Source organism: Mycteria americana, chromosome 2, assembly GCF_035582795.1.
Source record: "Mycteria americana isolate JAX WOST 10 ecotype Jacksonville Zoo and Gardens chromosome 2, USCA_MyAme_1.0, whole genome shotgun sequence".
NCBI classification, from domain to species: Eukaryota; Metazoa; Chordata; class Aves; order Ciconiiformes; family Ciconiidae; genus Mycteria; species Mycteria americana.
Window position 1 is genome coordinate 143810443 of NC_134366.1, and position 17214 is coordinate 143827656.

Sequence of the window (17214 nt, forward strand, 5' to 3'; positions counted from 1 at the left end):
TCCCTGGAAACATTCAAGGTCAGGTTGGACAGGGCTCTGAGCAACCTGATCTAGTTGAAGATGTCCCTGCTCATTGCAGGGGGGTTGGACTAGATGACATTGGAAGGGACCTTCCAATCCGAAGCATTCTATGAAAAACATTTCGATTACACAGCAATCATGACTTCTCTGTTTTACTACAAAAAACACTTACTACAACAATTTGCAAAATTGCAGGCTAGCACAGAACCAAAAAGAAAATGTCTTTAAACTTAATAATTACATTTCAGTGTCCTTTCACATGATGAAAGAAGTGGCCACATTATTAGATGAAGAGTTGTGAGAAGATAATGCTTAGCAAAGTAGCAAACAACACAGATTTCTGATCCCCCCTGAAAGGGAGACTGAAATTAAAAAGAAAGCAGAAAACTGGGGGGGGGGAGGAAAAAAGCTTCCATTTATAGAGTCAAAAAAATTAGGCTGGTCTCCAATGCAAATAGAGTGAGAGGGTCAAGATGGGAAATTCATGTAAATTTTTCCTCGAAGAGCATTATTAGGAAAGCTAACACTGAGAAAGCCACATGCGTCAACCAGATGATAGGCTTCCAAAACAAATCACAGGCAACATAATCCGTAAAGTTTGAGCTCTGAGGTTGGAGATGATTAATGCACCATGATCTTATTGGAAGGTGTTGGAATATTCACTCTAAAAACCTACTGCAGGTGTATACATAATCCCACTTCTCTAAAGGCACAACAGTTTATGACCTATGTACATCAGAGGCAAAGAAGAGAAAGCGTTCGACTCAGAGAAAGTTTGGAGCCCACAAATCCAGCTTGTTGGGACCCAGCATTGTACTCTGATGAATGTTAAGAAAGGAAGCACATCTGAAGCAGCTGCTGCTAAAGCATATTTATTTTGAATGTGTTCTCCCATCTCAAATATTTCTTAGACATGTCTCCATTTCACAAATAAATCAGTTTAAAAAAGTTATGCAGAATTTGTTATACAAAAGCCACAGAAATGGTACAATAGACATACTTCTCAAGACATAATGATGATCCCACATCATTTACACAATAAAGTTACAGGGAAATGCTCAAAAAGTTTCTATTCTTGTCAATGGGAATTTAAAAAGCAAATTAATGCAAGTCTGTCTTTTTGACAAGACCTTTAAATAGCAGGCTGATCGCATTGATGTTAATCATCTGCCATTAGATACAACTTTAAATTAAATATTTCTGCAAAATCTGCAAAAATCAACTGACATAAAAGACTGAAATTTATAATAAGAGATCTGTTGAAACTTCAAGACTGAGAATGCCATTTTCCAAAATAAAAATAGTGGGACAGCAGTACAAAAAGTCAGGTTTTCCAAAACATTGCTGTGTCTTGTCTGGACCACCAATGATACAACTTTCTTTAGGAAACTTTAGACACAGAAAAAATCAAGTCTAAAAACTGATCTAAGGTAAATATTTTTTTTAAAGTGCATTAATTATTTGAACAGTACACTGATACTTTTAACAATCTTAAATACAAAAATTCAAAGAACCAGTATAGTTTTCAAAGTTTAGAACAACTGACACCAAGAATGAAATTACTAGTATTTCTTAGGTTGATAAACCCTTTAGGTTTAGATATGTGTCTTCTTTTGTGCCTGTACGCTCTATAACGCAAGGGAAACCTGATCCTGGTTGGTCACTGCTTTCATAACTTACAGAAAATGATGTAAAAAATGTGGACTATAGGCTTATTTTTTTGCCAGCTGAGTTACTGAAAACCCGCTTGGATTTTAATGATTCCTTAGACTTTGAAACACACTCATTCATGAAGAAACCCAATGAAAATTAACAGGAATTTTAACTGCCAAGAATAAGATAGAGGACCTAGTATTGGCTGATTCCAATGGTCAAATGCAAATCACACTTCATCTTACTTTAGACTAAGTCCATTTGGTGATAGAAGGTGTGCTCAGAACTTATTTCTGGGAGATGCACATATTTTCTGGCACAATAACTATTATTTTTGCAACTGTAATGAATTTGCAAGCGTACTGGACACATAAGAGGCTAAAGAAGAGACTGTTTATCTATAGTAAGAAAGGCAGAACAATGACTACAAAACCAATGACAGCTAAGTAATAAAGACTTTAAATTAGAGCCAAAACTACAAGCAACTATGAAAGTTTGGAAATGTGTGACCTACCTCTACAAAAAGAGTAACAAGGTAAGGAAATGCATACACTGATGACACTGAAGAAAACAACAGACGAGACAGAGAAAGACTGGATAAACAGTAATGCCTTCATCTTTTTGGGTTCAGGATCAGATGTGATGATGTGGTGTTAAGACAGTGAATTCTGTTTTGTCACTTACGGAACTAGAGATTTTTATTTATCTATACATCAAAGAGTCTCTTGCTATGCCTTCCAGTGTAGTACAAAACCTGAAAATATTAGCTGTATATATTTGCTTCTTTTTATAGATCTTTATGTAATCGTGATGTTAAATAAAATACTTAACAGTAAAAGCTTACTTAGAATGTTGGTCCAATCTCAAAACACTACTTAGCAGTCACACCAGTACTGAAAGACTACCATCTATTTATCTACCTTTTTATCATGTTCAAGGTGTAGAACAACCACCACATGGGAGTATGAGACAACACTATATAATTACATTTAAGGTGTAGCTGTGGTATTCAGTTAGTTGCATCATCCCTTTTCAGAGGAATTATTTGAAGTGCTTTGGCTATTCTCTCTGCTATAGCTTGACTACTTGCTGCAATTATTCTTCGAGACATCAAATCAAATGGTCCACCTAGAAATCAAAGCAAGCAAAGTAACTAGCTTATATCTGGAGAAAATTAAAAGTTGGTAAGAAAATGAACATTGAAAAAATCAAGTGTAAATGATACATTACTATTTAGGACCAAGTTTTGCCCCTGGATAAAAATGTATTTAACATGACAGGAATCTCAATATGAGCTACATTTAAATTCTCTTCAGTGTACGTTTACTGTCTTTTTTCACTCTTCCAGGTGCTCAGCCAGCCAAGGGAGTAAAGGTTGTCTTGTAGCTGAAGAACATACAACTGACACACTCTTTGTCTATTAACTGGATGGGAACTCTGTTCAGTAGCGGTAACTTGGAAAGCGGACTGAAAAACCTCTTTGCCTTCTCATTTCAGCTACGTTTTGCTCCCAATTAGCTATTTAAAAAGGACAAAAGAGTATCATGCATGCCCATGTATTTACCTGATACATCTAGCAATACTCCACCTGCTTCAGTAATAATGATTCCAGCCCCTGCCATATCCCAGCAGTGAATCCCCATTTCATAATAGGCATCAGCTCCACCCGTTGCCACAAGGCACATGTTCACAGCTGCTGTACCAACGGCTCTAATCCTAAAGGAGACAAAGTTGTTTTTTTAATTGAGAACAGTTTGTACGAAAGTCACAATGTCTGTGTACACTGCACAAAGAACACAGAAGCATCATACGCGAAGTGAACTGAGCTAGAGAAAATGTGATGGAATGCTGCAGTGAAACAAACAAAAAATTGGGAATGGAAGTTTTGCTTAAGTAGCTTGAAGAGCTCTCCAAATAGAGCAAGTTTCCAGAAGTTACATTTATGAATTCTGTTAAACAATTTTGTTTTAGAGTGAAAACACATCTTAACTCAACCTAAAACATATTATGGAAGATATCTACCCATGAAACAATAATAGATATTCTACTTTGCTTTTTGAATACAAGAATTCAAGTAGTGTGTACACTGTTCTCAGCGTTGAAAAAATAGTTACTTCAAGTTTCTCTGGTGATGCCCAGTAAGCACCTCTGATGTGCAAAAAACCCTAACAGCAGTAATCACAAAAAAAAAAAAGTTACACAGCATAAATTTGGTCTGGATAACTTCATCAGAACCTTTGTGTTACAAATTCCAGTTTCTTCTGGAAACGTTGATGCACTTTGTAAGTAAGTGAGGCTTGTACAAATAATTGCAGTTATTTCAATTATCAGTAAAATGTACATTAAATCGTAACTGAGAGCAGCTAAGTTACCGCACGAAGCAACCTAAATCAACTCCAATCTCAATTTATTGTTTACAAATAAAACGGCAAAGTTGAACTGACTACACACCTAAAAGGTATTCCCTACTTACAATTTAGCATATATTCTTTAATGACATCAGAAGACATTTTGAAAGTAGAAAAAAAAATCTACATGTTAAGCGTCAAAACAAGAATCCTGAGAATCTCAGCATAAAACTACAACCCCTTTTAGATCAGAAACATGAGTAGGGTTGAGTAACAAAAAACTGTCTACTGAAACCACCTTTAGATGTAAAATGGTTTGCGGAAATGTAGGCTTTGGCTTATCCAGAAGAGAGGAAGCAGGGAATGTAACCAAAATAAGAGCAGTTTATGGACAATTTCAACTACTAGGACAAATTAACAAAAATTGTACAGTGTTGAAAGAGGAAAGGGAGATCTACTTTTGTCTTCTGATATATATAACAAAACAACAACTATTTTTATTACGACAGGGAAAGGAAACAAAGAAATGTAATATAGCTTCTGTTTATCCAGTTTTACTCCTTGTGTGTTTGTGGAAAAAAAAAACCCAGCACAAAGTTGTATTTAATTTTTTTAACTAGTAAATACAATACTTTTTATTCCTACAAAACCAAACATGCTTCGCTTCTCAATCCTGATTGTTAGGGTTCTCTTATATGTCCCAGCTTGAAAAAGTTAAACACACTTCGAAAGTCTCTGCAGAAATCGTATTTCATATTTAAGGTGTCAAATGTAATGCAACCAATCCTTCCTAAAAATGATCATATTTACATATTTGCAATAATAACACTATCAGTAAATATAAAAAATAGCAAGTATCTTACCCGTGAATAGGAATACTGAGAAGTCTTTCCATGTTAGAAAGAATTATTTTTATAGTCTCTGGATCACGATTTGATCCCAATTCTGTTACTAAAAGGGATTTTGTAATGTCTGGAAAAGAAACAAAACCTCACTTTTCCAACACTACAACTTATATAATAACGGTAATTAGCAGAGTTTACTTCATTGCTTTCTTACAAGACTGAATAAAGGTAAGGTATTTTAATATAAATACTATATATATTGAATGTATGAAAATCTGTTCTTACATGGAAAATGGCAGGAAAAAATAAAATACAGCAAACAAAGCATGATCTTGTTCAATTGTGCATATACATTAATCGATGTTATTAGTAAATATAATTCTATTGCTATAAAAATTAGAATATATTGCTATAAAAATTAGATCCTTGTATCTTTAAAGGTCCCACTTTAAGTGTGGATTTTACTTTACATAGGGTAGTAAGTACACAAGAGTGATAGTGATTTAAATCACTAGTTCACACCTGGAAGGAGTTGAATTGTTCGGTAGATTTGCAACAGACTCTAAAGAACAATCACAGATGGATTACAGACATACAGGGAATTAAAAACAAATAAACAAAAAAACACAACACACAGACACACAGGGAATAAAATCTTCAGTTGCTGAGTCCTAATTTTGCAAAGATCACAAGCATGTTATATGCATCAAAGAGAACATAAAAGCTGTTTCTCAAAACTGAACAACCCATGGCCAAAAAAAGCCTGTCTTTGCAAAACAAAACTATGAGCTGAGAAAAAGGAATATATCCCGGTCCGAAACTGTTGATGCCTCATTTGCAAAATAAATGTAATTACTAGAAATAAGCTACTCAGTTCAGCTTACCTTCTTGGCCTGATACTTGAAGTTTTTGACCATTGCAAAATGCACCTTTTCCTTTTCTGGCAGTATACATCTTGTCTTCTATACAACTATACACAATTCCAAACTCTATCTGCAACAAAAAGTAAAGATACCTTGAGGTTTTTTCCCTTTCTTCCTATTTACTGTGAAAATACAGATCTTAGTTATAACTAGCAACAAGGAATTAATTTGGTTTTGATTGATTAGATATTAAGTAATAAAAAGTATACCTTTTTGTTTACAACAAAGCCAATTGAAACTGCCACAAATGGAAACCTACAAAACAAAACATTTCACTAATTTATAGTGAGATACTATGCTTCTTTCATTACCACAAAACAATGTTCAGTTAAATGTAATGTATATTTCAAAAAGAAACCTGGACTATATAGGAAATAGTAGTTTTCTGGAACTTGCACAATTTACTGTGAAAATAGACCCAACAACATGGATTACCATTTAAAATACAAACTTTTCCACCCACTGAAACTAAGCCTATTACAGCTTAGGGACTGCCATCCCTGTAACAGCTGTTACTAGTTTAGGAACTGTCATTTTATCACCAAAGAATACAAGCAAGCCTCTATGCTACTAACCTTTGTCAGAAGGAACAAGCTGGCCAAAATGGTCTCATCAAAAGAAGCAAGTCACCTCTCCCCCCCACCTCCACTTTCTCCGCCAAAGCAATGAGAACAACAGATATTGAAGTGGGAAGGAAGAATGCAGGGGGAAGAGTGAAGGCAGTGGGAGTATATAGGACATGGTGGGCTGCATCTCAGTCTAAGTTTTTAATGATCAACCAATTAATTTTTTTTTTTAAATTACTGTTTTTTACTCTTCAAAATTTGCAGTTCCAAAACATTCGCTTTAATTACTATCTGCAAAAAATACAGACTTTTAAGTCTGTAAGTCCAGCAGAATGGGTTCTTCTCTTGTAGCTTTTTGAACGTGTTAATTAGCAGGATTCAGCAGCTGTTTAAAGCCGTGGTGCACACAGCGGAAGTCGTTTCAAAACTGGAATTAAGTACGCTCAGAAAAGCTCATGAGGGCCAAAATCTATCATGTTTCAAAGACAGAAGGAATAGGCAGTCAGCATTACACTGAAAGTCCCCTCCTCATCCTGGTGCAAAATACCACTATACAATTACTGGTGATATTCTGCTTTCTTTCATGGTAGCAGCTCCTAGATCTCAATTTGAAATTTCTTAGAAATCAGCACTTGGAGCTGTTAGCACCTCTCTGAAGATGCTGCAGCTCCGAATTCTGAGTCCTGTTGCTTTACTGTTAAAATCTGCCCACCTATCTTCGGCACCCATGCCAAAGGCTGCTGACCCCTGCTATATAGTATGGGCCTCTCATGGAACAACTGCTGTTGGTTACAGAGTGAGACTATTAGAATACTTACAGAAATACTAAAATGATTACAAAAACTGCCCAATGGCTCTCAATAAATACAAATAGCAATTTGTAACTATTAACAAGTTCATGGTATCTCTTTCAAAGCAATTTAAAAGTGAAAAAACCTTACTTTTGTGGAACTGGAGGAAGAAAAAAGGTAATCAGTTGAAGTTGCTAACATAAAAAAAATGAAAGGTGGACCTGTGTACGAAGTTGGTAGTTCCGTCAATAGGGTCTATAATCCATGTGGGGTTATCTGTCAAAATGCTACCCTCTCCAGCTGCAACAGATTCTTCTCCAATGAAGCTAGAGTAGCAAACACATTTAAAAGATACAAATAAATTGTTTAAAAGGTTTGAATTGCAACACTGTACTTGAAATTAAAATTCTTAAAGTGAGATGTAGGGTTTTGTACCATCAGTGATCATATCGAAAAAGTTGAGAAATACACAATTTATCTGGAAAGCACTGACCACATCTGACCAAGCTTGCATCGATATTTATAATGTCAGAGACAAGCACAATATGTGGGGAAAATAACTTTATGTAATTAACTTTATGTTTTAACATTGAAGTTTTCATCATTTTTTCCATCGTCAAATTTTAGTCAGAATACTTGTAGCTATTTACACCTTTCAGTTTATTTGTGCTATAAAATGCTACTTTTTAGCCTGTGTTTTAACTGAAGAAAGCCTTTGTGGTCATATGCATCTGGTTAGACCACGGCATTAACTGTTAAATTTGTAGTCTGATTTCAACTCAAATATGACAGAAAGTTGTTAGTCTCAAAACTGTTTAGTTTCACAAACATTACAAAAATGGTAACATGGTAAAGGGATGAAATCCAAACCAGAGCTTCTCCTGAAGAAGATGGAAAAGTCTTCTCTATGGCTCAACCATAATACTAAACCCAAGGGATACACAAGGCACAGCACCACAGGAACCAAAATTTCACAATTTTTGCTGCTTATGAAAGTATTTGAACTACAAAATTATTGGGATGAGTGCAAGTGGGTGGAATTCTCTTCTATGGCTTTTACATGTTAAATTTATCACATATTACTCAACCTGTGAAAAGTATGCATCAAACACATGCTTTCCTCCACAAACATGTAAAATGAGAACTGCTGAGAGTAAACAATTAAGGTCCCTTTAATATTGATTAGGAGTTTTATGATTAACTATGGAAGTGAAGATGATTCCTCAGAAAGAAACAGCATGTTTCAAAAACAGGCAGATCTTCACAAAGAGAGAGACTGAATAGTTATTTAGGTGGATGAGTAATTCATTAGAAAGAGAAATTCAACACCAGTATGTCTAATGTGATATCAATTACCTAATATAAAAAGAAGCTAAAATATTCTAAAATGTTCTATCAATGTCACAGAAAATGTTATTTCAAGGTCATTCCACAAGTCTGTATGCTTACGCTAACTTGGCTAGGTTACTGACATTTTGCGTCACCTCAGTTGTTCCAATTCTATATGCATATTTATTACGTTTCACATATACAGCTACAATAAGAAAATCTCCAAGAAAATGCAAGAAAAATTAGCAAACTCACTTTAAAGAAACTGTATTAAACTTGAGCCATTATGTCAAAATGGGAAAGAAAGTCCCATGTAAGTAAAAGTAAGTAAAATACATACAATTCACCCTTCAAGAATAAATTTCTTTTGGGAGGGAGGAGGGGCAGTAGGAGGGGAAAAAAAAGGGAAGAGCAATAATAATAAAAAAATAAAAATCAGTATTTTGTATGACAGACTTTCAGATATGCATAATCAGAAGATCTTGCCTTCTTTTAAGGTTGTTTGACGTTCTTAAACAGCGTAAGATTTGCCAAAGGCACACTCAGTACCATGGGACCCATCCAGCATAGACAGCAAAGGCATGCTAGTTTCAATAGCCAACAGCAGACAAGAAATTTTGGGTTCCAGGCATCTTGAGGCCACCTTTGATTCTCCAACACAAACAACTAAGAAGTTAGTTACGGCTGGCTCAACTGGAAGTGACTTTCAGTGTAAGTCTTGAGCAAGGCTAAACTCATGTCGGTAGACCCTGGGGATATCAGGTTTTTTTTACTACAGCCCTCTAAGCTAATGACAAAATTACCTAGCAACTAATTTAGAAGCATTTGGGCAAAACTTCAACCCACTACTACCCTAAAACACTTAATATACTGAGGGTAGGAAAGAATTCTGTAACTTTCCAGCATGCCAATGGTAATGAAATTTTACCAAGCAAAAACCATAAACTTTCCATTTTCTTCTTCCAGTCACCTCTCCCCTTCTTCTATCAAAAGTGTATTAATAAGAAACCATACCTGTGAGAAGGATACTTTTCTTTTATCGAAGAAATAATGAAGTTTTCTACTTTTTGATCAGTTTCTGTCACTAAATCTACTGGTGAACTTTTAGTCATAACAGATATTTCTTCTTTGAGTGCTCCACGAATTATCTGTTAACAAAAGAAATAAAAAAAGCTTTCTCCATAACAGTATGGAAAATATTAGTTTTCAAAAAAATTTAAGCATCATTTTTACTGTAATTTCTATACTGCACATACAAAACACAAACACAAGCAGCGACAAAACCTGCATTTAACTGCAGGAACTGGAGCTTACCCTTGCCTCTATCTCCAGTCCCTACTCAGCACAAACTTTTACGTGACCTTAAATCTAAGTACCACAAGAAGATCCACTGGTACATGAAACTGAGCTCTATTTTGTTATGACAAGTTTTAGATTTATAAATTTAAATACCAGAGTTGAACGAAACACTTAAGACTGAGCTTAAGTCAGCTACTTTTAGCCAGACCCTGCATTTATGATCTTAAAAATATCAGGATCAGCTTAAGCAAGAATGCATGCCTCACAGCCCACAAAATTATTTTACTATAACTTAGAAAGATTTTCTGAGGGAAGACTTTAATGAGGTTGTTGCAGGGACAATGTTCTGCGGATTCTACAGCTCCAGGGGACAGAATTAGTACATGTGCCATCTTGTCTGGCTGCAATAGCATTCAAATGTACCAAGCAGAACTACCAAGAACTGAACATTTGGTAACCACTCTTACGCTGAGGCTCTGCCAAGATGTGCAAACTTTTTCTTGTTCTAAGTCATCTTAGGTCACAAATGGGCAAAGTACCATCGCTGCAAGGGATGCTTCTTATTTATAGAAGTAAAGCAGTCTTCATAACGAGAACATGATGTGGTATCTTGTGCCAACAACAAGCCACTGTATAAAGTTGACTGAGGTGTTTGCAAGACTGTCAACAGCTTTCAGGTGGTAAAATAATAAGGTAGACAGGTGCAGTTTAAGGGGAAAACCAGATGCTCTTTGTTTACCACAATTCAGAATTATTTTTTTTTTAAATCAAATTTAAGGAACAAAAGATACTCCTTAGTCTTTAATCAGACTCTGGTCCAAAGAAAAATGCAAAGTTGTTTTCTTAAATTAACCAAGCTGTAAACATGAAAGACACTCCAATCTTGAACTTGAACATCACTGAACGATTCTGCTAATTTATGTTTTTGACAAAATACTCCTCAGAAGAATACCCAACACCAAACTCCTTCAAAAGCTATATACATACTAGACTCAATAAATAATGTTATTATTTATAAATAGTTTATACTTACCTCCCCAGCTTTCCTTGCTAAAGCAACTGCATAATCCATACATTCTTGCCAAGGATCTGCCATCTTTTCTTAGATATACAGCCTACCAAAAGGATAGATGAACACAAAAATTATTATGGCTATTTTTTTTACAAATTCTAACTTTCTACTCCCTGTTCTGGACTGCACTGTTTTCTCCTTGCTGGAATATGGAAGTTCGTCCTATCCTTTAATCTGAAAAAAATAACTTAAAAAGTATTAAAAGCTTAGTCTAAGTTACCAGATTTTTCCCCACATTTGTGATTATCCAAAAGGCATAACATAAAAACATTAACAAGTACAGAGCCTCAGACTTGAAAGATACATGCATATACAAGATGCTACATTTAGACACTGACCTCTATGTACATAACGGCTCTGAAAAGCAATAGTGTGGTTACACACAAGCACATTCTCAAATACAGTGTACAGCTGAGGGCCTTTTTGCTTAAAAATACTAGAATCTTCACTGTAATTTATTGCAGAAGACTGCTGACATGCAGCTTAGACTATTTTTAAGTATGGTTTTAAATGACTTTGACTATCTTAAATTAGAAGATTAGACTCTTAACCCAAAATCTATCCTTTCTGTATTTTATTCCTCCATGCTTTGTTCTAGGGGTTTATTCCAAACACAAATATGAAATGGTTTTGATTCTACATGAGGAAGTTACAAGATCCCACAGTAATTTAAAAACATCTTCTATATTCTCAAGTATTATGAAGCAATACAAGATACGTTATCTTCCAATGTGAAATACAAATCAGCATATCATCCGTTATTTCTGGTACACCCCCAACAGACCACAAATTCATTCAATGACGCAATGGTATTCTGAATTTTGGAAGCCTGTTTGATTTTTGAGCCCTAGCCCTTTCAGAAGCCTTCTGGGTATTTCCTGCTTAAGTGATCCAGTCTTTAAGTAATGACCTGGGTAACAGTTTTGTAACACTTGCAGATTCACAAAGATTAGATAAATGATCATTTAAAAACCAGCACTGAAACAGTATAAAAAAACCTGTGCAATTAACATGATCCATAAGTCCCCAGTCCAATCATCCTGATCTAATGGTCCTTGCCTCTTTCAGCCTTGGTCCTAAACAGGTAGAGATGGCTAGAAAAGCTAGGTAAAATGCAAAGGGCATGACGCTTCAACTATGTTGATAATGTTCTTTACTTATCATAGCCTTTAAAGTATAGGTTCTGTTATATAAACACAGAGATAACTTGTCAGGACACAGAACTGGGTACAATAGCACTAGATAAAGTTACCCTGTTATCCGTAAAAGATTGGTAGTACTAGCAAAGTCTTACACTGACATCCACTACAACGGCACAGCCTCATGTAGCAGAGGAAAAAAATCACTTACATTTAAAATCTCACTAAAACAGTAACTCCAGAACAACGTATTCTAGTTAAATACCAGCACCTACACGGACTGGAAGAAGTGTATTTTTTTCCCCAGCTTAGTTTTGTCCCCTCTGGACGGCCCGTGACGAGTTTGTCCCACAAACTCAGGGCGTGCATTCACAGTAGAGGTTTGAATCCCGAAACGGAGTAGGGGTTTGGATCCCCAAATAGAGTAGAGGTTTGGATCCCGGGCTGGAAGGGTTGAAGGGCGGCCCACATTGCCCGGCCAGCGTGAGAGCACCTCCCGCCCTGCTCGGCACAGCCCGGCCCGAGCGATGGCAGGGCCACACAGCCCCCGGGGCAACAGCGTATTCCCCTCACGGCATCCCGAAATGGCGGCTGAGGAAGGAAGAAGAGGCTCACCGCTGCCGCCCTCCGCTGCTTTCACCTCCACCGCTGCCTCCGTTCTCCCTGAGGCGCGCAGCCGCGCCAGTGCGCAGGCTCCAGGGGCGAAGCCGTTAACCCCGCCTCCTCCTCCCGGTGTTCTGTGGCTGCCGCTGCGCCTGCGCGGTGTGTGTAGGGAGGGAAGGGGCGTGGCCGCTCGCCGGGGCGGGAGAGGTGAGGGTGGTGGGAGGCTGCCTGCGCCCTTAAAATTACAGGTAAGATGTTGAAATTAGCCTTTGATGTCGACTTCTTTTTAATAATTGGACGTGGCAGGATGAAGATACCGTAAATGCTCTCCCATGTAGCACGCGATTGGCGTTTATCTGGGCTTTTAGCAGCTGAATGCGCCACTGTTGAAAAGGAGACTGCGTTATTCAACGTGTGGAAGAAATCGTGAAGGCCTGTGAAAAAGAACATGAATTTATGTGTAGCAGTCCCCTCGAAGTAAAACGGCGTTTAATCAATTCAGGTTACAGTGCTTAAAAACAGTAAAACGAGCAAGTTTCTTATAGGTGTGGTTCTTCTCCATTAACGTCTTGATTTTTTTCCCCAAAAACTCTCAACACCTGTGAAACAGCTGCCTTGACCCCCTCACTAGCCCCTCCTACTGACAGTTCTGCTAAATACCAAATCAGTAACCAGAGACAACTGATATTTTAAAAATACACAGTAAACTTATTTTCCAGAAAACTCCCTAGCTTTCAAACCAAGATTTTTGAAAACAATTTGCAGTTCAATAATGCATTTTCAAGATTACTGTAATTAAAGTTATACAGAAGAAAAAAAGCTTTCCAAGACTGAGTGATACCAGTGTCATTGTTTTTCTGTGTTTTTTTAACCTTACTGTCTTTCATTAAGTAAAGGTAAAACACTGAGGTGTTGTCTTGTGTTCACAAATTGCAACTGATGTAATTTACTGTGATACGTAAAATGACAATCTACTGTAAACAGGCAAGGGTTGTAGTTTGCTTTATGACTTAAAATGATCATAAAATGCCTACATCACCAAAAGAAGCAACCTTACCCCATTTCCCCAGTGCCAGTTCAGCCCACAACTAGGCACTTGTTCAAGGCCAAACGGGGGTAGTTTTGTCCTTTCCACATCAGTGAAGGTATGGTTTCCATTCCTGGCGGTGCTGCTGTATGGGGCAAGTCACTGTGCCTTTTCATGTTTCCTCCTTCCCATTTTGTAAACAGCAGTAGTCATATAAGCCTGTTTTTTAAAGTATTCACAGTCATTAAAGAACTGCAGAGATGATAAAGTATGTTTTTATTAATTATTTTGCAAGTCATTCTTTACAGGGTTATACTAAAAGCATACAGCCAATTGAAAGAGGCACTTTGGCTCTGATTCAGTTTTTGTGGAGGCAAGCTGCCAAATATGCCTCAGTACAAGCTATACTGGACTGCACCAGAATTATGGAAAGTGGCTTCTTTGACATGGTTAATAATATACTTAACATTACAGCAACTGTTTTACAGGCTCTATAAGGGGATTTCAAATTCTGCATTGCTCCTAAAATCAGCAGAAGTTAAACAAAGAGAAACGTCTGAAATTCTCTCCTGGTAAGTGTAAGAATTTCCCTAATCCAAACCACAATTTCCATTCCAGCTGAAAGGAAATTCTGTATTTCATGTTAAGAGGCTACTTTGAGGAGAACTGATCTGCAAGGAGGTGTATTTTTATGTGACAACTTATAAGCAAGATGAACAGAGGTCATCTATTGATAAAAGTCTTCAAACCAGACCGATCACACTCCAGGGCACATACTTTTCTAAAACAGACACACAAAAGGAAACTGATGAAAATAAAAGTATGAGAGATTACTGCCTGCTTTCTTAGTGTGATGTATTATTTCTTGTTTGCTACAGCATTGCCCAGCTGATCTAACAGGTCACATACCCAAGTAAAACTGAGCTCTTGATGTTAATATAACCCTTTCCAAACTGTTTTATGTATATCACAAATATATGCCAGGCAATTTTGTAGCAGGATTTGAACTGGAACAAGGCCAGGAGCTGCTACCAAGAGCATTCTCAGTGGTAAAATGTTTGCAAAGCCTTGATCTTGTGCATTCTCTAAAATTACTATACAGATATAACAACCAAAAAGCTTGATATTCACCTATTTTAATAGTTCAGCTGAAAGTACTGTTTATTATAAAATCATTAAGTATTTCTTTTGACAAACTCCTCAGTTAAGTAACTTTGCATACATTTTCTTTGCATCTACTAGAAGTGAGTTTAACATTTTATTTATTAACTTTGAAGTGAAACAGTTTGAAGAAGTTCAGCAACTTTTAAACACAAGCCTGTAAAATTAACAGTGGTTTCCAATGTCAAATGTCCCCTCCAAAGTGTTTTGGTTTTTTTTTTTCAAATCCAGTTGTTTAACTTTCCCTATGAAAATGTGCTAAGATAATAAGCTTTAGAAAAACAAAAAATTGTATATGCTAAGTAAAGATATGCTAGAGTCTAAACAGCTAAAATGTGAGCAATTCTAGTGTAGGTAAGATACTGAAGCTCTGGGAAAGTTTCTGCTTTTGTTCCTAAAATATATGATTAGGACAGAGTTTTCACCTCTCCTCAATTATTTATCTGTCAGACTAGCTTAGTTTGGTTTTGCTTCTCAGTTTCTGAAAACTAAGTGGAATGAGCTTCTATATACAGTCCCAGACATATTCCTGGAATAAGATGAAAGTGAATGTGAAAACTTTTTGGAGTCTTATCAACTGTGACTTGCCATATTTGTACTGTCATTTACAGGCTGCTAGCCCTTAGCAGTAACTGGTGATTGATGAAAGCAACCTTCCTGGTAAAACCTTTGAGATCTCCCCAAAGATTTTTCTGCATCTCAAGTCTATCTTTTCTCTATCCACAGCAAATGTTATTTTAATTATTTCGCCTGCAACTGCTAGGGTAGAAAAATCAGGGGCAGAAGGAAGGGGATAAGGAGAGAATGAGGATTTTCTGCTGAAAAAAATTTGACCCTGTTCTGTAGCAGCATTTTCCACTGGCTTTGGTAACAACAGCAAGGGGAGTGAGTTTGGGGCTCTTCCCTGACTCGTCCCACAATGATGGTTGGCCTCTTACTGCATATTCCTTACCACAGCAGCCTAAGATGCAAAGAAAGGTGAACAGAGAATTGCGGAGGAAAGGGACAAAAAGAAGTAACAAGGGAAAAAGAAACTGTTCCTCTTGCGCTGGAAAGGGAGATGACAAATAGCTGGAGAGATATGCGGGGAAAGTGGAGAAATGTGTGTATACTTCCCGCTGCCAGGAAACAAAGATTTCCAAAATATTCAGCCACTGAAGACCCTTTCCTTCACGGAAACCAGAAGCACCCTCCTTTTTGTGACATCCCCACCACATCCAGTAAAATAATTTATCAATACCTAAGTCACGTTAAAACTACAGTAAAAAGTACTGTGAAGCAAAATAAGAACAATTAAGTGACTTACTGAGATGTTTTTGGTTTTTATGCAAGTCCAATCAATATATAATAATCCTACAGATATTCCTAAATTGTTACAAAGGTATACTACTTGGTAGTACCGAAAACCACAATACTTCACAGCCACTGCAACAAGACCGCATTACTGTTCTGCCAATGGAGAGTACCTTTCAAAAAGGTGCTAGGCAGACTCCTCTTACGTTGTGGTATTTTTTTTTAATTGCAGCTGTGCCTGGAATGGGTATGTCGTGCATGGCTGTTTGTTTTCAAACTGGTACAAATGAACCAGAATCTGTCATTATAGCCAGTCATTGGTTCCCTTTAGGTAAGCACATACTAGAGAAAAACCTGGACAGTTTTTCTCAGTTAGTGAACATGGTAACCGTATGAGCCAAAACGCCAAATCCAGATTTGTGAATGCCCAGGTGACCACTTGCAGGTCTGAGTACACCTCTCTGCCTCGTGTCAGCTCTCTGGAGCAAAACTCCATTTCTCCCAGGACTAGCAATATTCCTTAGCCTTATGTCCTCTGGCCTCCCCATAGAGTTTCTCCCCACTTCTGTACAAGCAATGGCAAGACGATGTCCCTGAAATGCATCATATTGACATTTTTGAACAACGTAGACATTCAGACTCCCTGTGGCCCAGTTACACCTCCAGGCATTACAGAGTACATTTAGTCACGGTGCACATACAAGCTGGAACATCCTTGTGAACATGAGAACAGCACATGAAGATAGTTGGCTGAAAGAAAGTGCCTCGTGTCTGAAAAAGAAAGGTAGCTCTTCTCTTTTCAGACTTGCTGAAAGGTGAGTCACGCTGATCTAGCAGTGAGTCAGGCTGTGGGAGACAGAGATTTCTCCCCCTCTGTCTGAATACTGTGCCCTAATCACAAGCCATTTGGTCATTTCAGTAGCAATGGATCACACCTTACATGCTGCAGCTGATTGCAGCTGAAAATCTTGCTAGCCTATTTAGTATGCGATTAAGAGGTTTGCCTTAGTAGTTAATTCACACTGCACAGCACCACAGAGTGGCAGAAACACACTACAGCTTTGCAAATGGAGCTTAGGCTTGTGCTTCCCACTGCTCTGTTTACACCCGTTCATACACTGTCTGTTCTGTCATTGTAGGATTG

General features: G+C 37.2%; 1 protein-coding gene across 1 annotated transcript; it reads right to left on the reverse strand.

The window, feature by feature from the left end:
* Positions 1 to 877: 877 nt before the first annotated feature.
* On the reverse strand, positions 878 to 12750 carry IMPA1 (inositol monophosphatase 1). The gene is made up of 9 exons (XM_075494864.1): positions 12627 to 12750; positions 10809 to 10890; positions 9491 to 9624; positions 7369 to 7473; positions 6000 to 6045; positions 5752 to 5860; positions 4886 to 4994; positions 3239 to 3390; positions 878 to 2802 (listed from the first exon to the last, which is right to left on the reverse strand). Exons 2-9 carry the CDS (start codon positions 10869 to 10871, stop codon positions 2684 to 2686), a joined length of 837 nt encoding a protein of 278 aa, XP_075350979.1. The 5' UTR covers positions 10872 to 10890; positions 12627 to 12750; the 3' UTR covers positions 878 to 2683.
* Positions 12751 to 17214: the final 4464 nt, after the last annotated feature.

What these genes read in the sequence shown, in the direction of transcription:
- IMPA1 (XM_075494864.1), bottom strand. Translation starts at nt 10,871, where the DNA reads ATGGCAGATCCTTGGCAAGAATGTATGGATTATGCAGTTGCTTTAGCA. An exon ending in TAGCAAGGAAAGCTGGGGAG is followed by an intron (nt 9,625 to 10,808) that starts GTAAGTATAAAC and finishes TTTTGTTAACAG; the next exon opens with ATAATTCGTGGAGCACTCAA. An exon ending in TCAAGTATCAGGCCAAGAAG is followed by an intron (nt 4,995 to 5,751) that starts GTAAGCTGAACT and finishes TTTCTTTTCCAG; the next exon opens with ACATTACAAAATCCCTTTTA.